The sequence below is a fragment of the Vollenhovia emeryi genome, unplaced genomic scaffold, assembly GCF_000949405.1.
Source record: "Vollenhovia emeryi isolate VEMERY1.0 unplaced genomic scaffold, V.emery_V1.0 DF944905.1, whole genome shotgun sequence".
Lineage (NCBI taxonomy): Eukaryota > Metazoa > Arthropoda > Insecta > Hymenoptera > Formicidae > Vollenhovia > Vollenhovia emeryi.
Window position 1 is genome coordinate 1 of NW_011961461.1, and position 2,350 is coordinate 2,350.

A 2,350-nucleotide genomic window follows, 5' to 3' on the forward strand; every position below is an offset into this window, starting at 1 on the left:
ATCGTAATGAGCAATTTGAGAGAAACATTCTGGATTCTTTCAGGCAGAGTAGCGGTACGGTCAGTTATAAATCGTTGCTCGGTATGTAAGAGACACAATGTGAAGAAATTAGTAGCTACTAGTGGTGACTTGCCGACTGAACGTGTCAAGGATGCTAGAGTCTTTCAAGTAACGGGAATCGACTACATGGGCCCCCTGTTTCTAAGAAAATCACAGAAGGCGTGGATCTGCTTATTCACTTGCGCTGTATATAGAACAATCCACCTAGAGCTTGCCACTTCTCTTTCCACAGAAGCTTTTTTGCAGGTTCTACGTAGATTTATCGCGCGAAGAGGAAGACCTTCGATAATCTACACGGACAACGGGACAAATTTCGTTGGAGCCCGTAATCTACTCCATAAAATTGATTGGAACAAAGTACAACAATTTAGTTCAGCACAACAAATAGAATGGCGTCTCAATCCTCCTTCAGCAGCCTGGTGGGGAGGATGGTGGGAGCGCTTAGTCAAAATAGTAAAGGATCTACTCAAACGGACGCTAAAGAAAGCGTGTTTGTCCTACGAGGAGATGAGCACAATCTTATGTGATTGCGAAGCTATTGTTAATTCACGTCCGCTCACGTACCTTGCCGAGGATCCAACGCAGTTAATACCGTTGACGCCTATGATGTTTTTGCTGGAGACTTCTCAAAACGAGACACCGGATCTGGATAAATTGGAAGTTAATTTGAACAAGCGGATGCGATACCGTCAAAGTCTACGGAACGATCTAAGGAAACGTTTTCGCTCAGAATATCTGGGACAACTATCTCGGCGTAAAGTCAAGGGCGGCCGTATTTCAGTTAAGGAAGGAGATATTGTTCTGCTAGGCCAAGATAATTTAAAGCGGCTGGACTGGCCGTTGGCCCGAGTAATCAAGGTGTTTCCAGGAAGAGATGGCGTTACCAGGGTGGTCAGAGTCAAGACTGCCATGGGCGAACTTGTACGACCGATTCAACGTTTATACCCACTTGAGATGTCTTCAACGACGATGGAAGCTACGGAGAGATTGATTGACGAAACGGACCAGACCAAAGAGGAGAATAGCAGAGTTATCCCACAAAACACTTCGACGCAGACCCGTACCCGAAGCGGTAGACTTGTGAGAACCCCTGACCGATACGGGATCTAAATTAGATTTTTTTTCGTTTTATAAGTTTCCCTTTAAAGTTTAGAGTTGTACATGTTGAATTTGGTTTTTAATTTGCATTTTGTTAGAACCTCATGTGCAATGTAAATTTGATATAGAGTTTTTCCGTTATTGTAAAGTTTATTTGTTGAGTTATTCATAAGTTCCTCTCATAACTCAAGGTGGGAGGATGTCAGAAATTGTTTTTTATTTGAGCGGTGCGTTGCGCCTCGTAAGACGCTTGCGCGCTGGACGGCCCCCGCGCACGACTTGCTCGCTCGCATGGCATGCGCAGGTATCTCGCACGCTCGCTCGCCAGCACGCCGCTGTGCTATCACGCTGTTACTGATAATCGCAATAAAGTGTGTTAATCCATTAATTGTGTAATTCCCTCACGATTCCAACATAATGTTTTAATTTGCAACTTTATTTAATTAAATTAAAATTTTACATATATATTTTAATATAAATATAACACGGCGGCGAGATGCAGGGGAGACGTTTGCGTAACGTCGTATATATATTCTTGAATTTACATCTACCTGAAAGAAAAGCAGCCTGTTAACTACTAACTTTACACTTTACATGTATGACAATCTTTAGAAATTAAATTAGTTACTTGTATCGACAGCCAAAACAATAAATCTCCAGTCTTTTTTCTGTATATGCAAGAAATCTATATTCGGGTGTAGCACAGCAGGAGGGAGATGATCTGCAAGTGCTGATTCTGCATTGCCGTGTATGTACACCAGGGTCTTCCCCTCTGTGTCACGAGCGTTCACATTAGTCCTGTGTTCGATGAGCACCTGAACGACTTGCTCCAAGCCCCGCTGGCAGCACAAATGGTGTACACTCGTCCCTCGCCTCATCTTCGTCAGAACCGAAACTGAAAAGGGAAACCCGGCAGTTTGTAGTCACCGATTTTAATCAAGTTTTGTGGGTGTGTTATACTCACCTAAACTTATTTTCTGCTAAAGCCGTAGAGCGCATTATTCAGGCATTCTCGAGAAAATAACAATAAACATTTTCCAGCAACATTAATACCCGTGCGGAAGAGATATTGTTGAAATGAAGGCGTAGCAGCGCATTAGAAAAAATTTCGTCTGAAAATTATACATAATATTTTATTATATTAGAATACTTACAGCAGAAAATCAAGTAATTCGCCGCGCTCGTAGAGTCC

At 42.6% G+C, this 2,350-nt stretch overlaps 1 protein-coding gene across 1 annotated transcript; it reads left to right on the top strand.

Moving 5' to 3' along the window:
- Nucleotides 1-6: 6 nt before the first annotated feature.
- Nucleotides 7-1,170, top strand: LOC105562386. Its single transcript, XM_012013185.1, has one exon. The coding sequence runs from the start codon at nucleotides 7-9 to the stop codon at nucleotides 1,168-1,170; it is 1,164 nt and encodes a 387-aa protein (XP_011868575.1).
- Nucleotides 1,171-2,350: the final 1,180 nt, after the last annotated feature.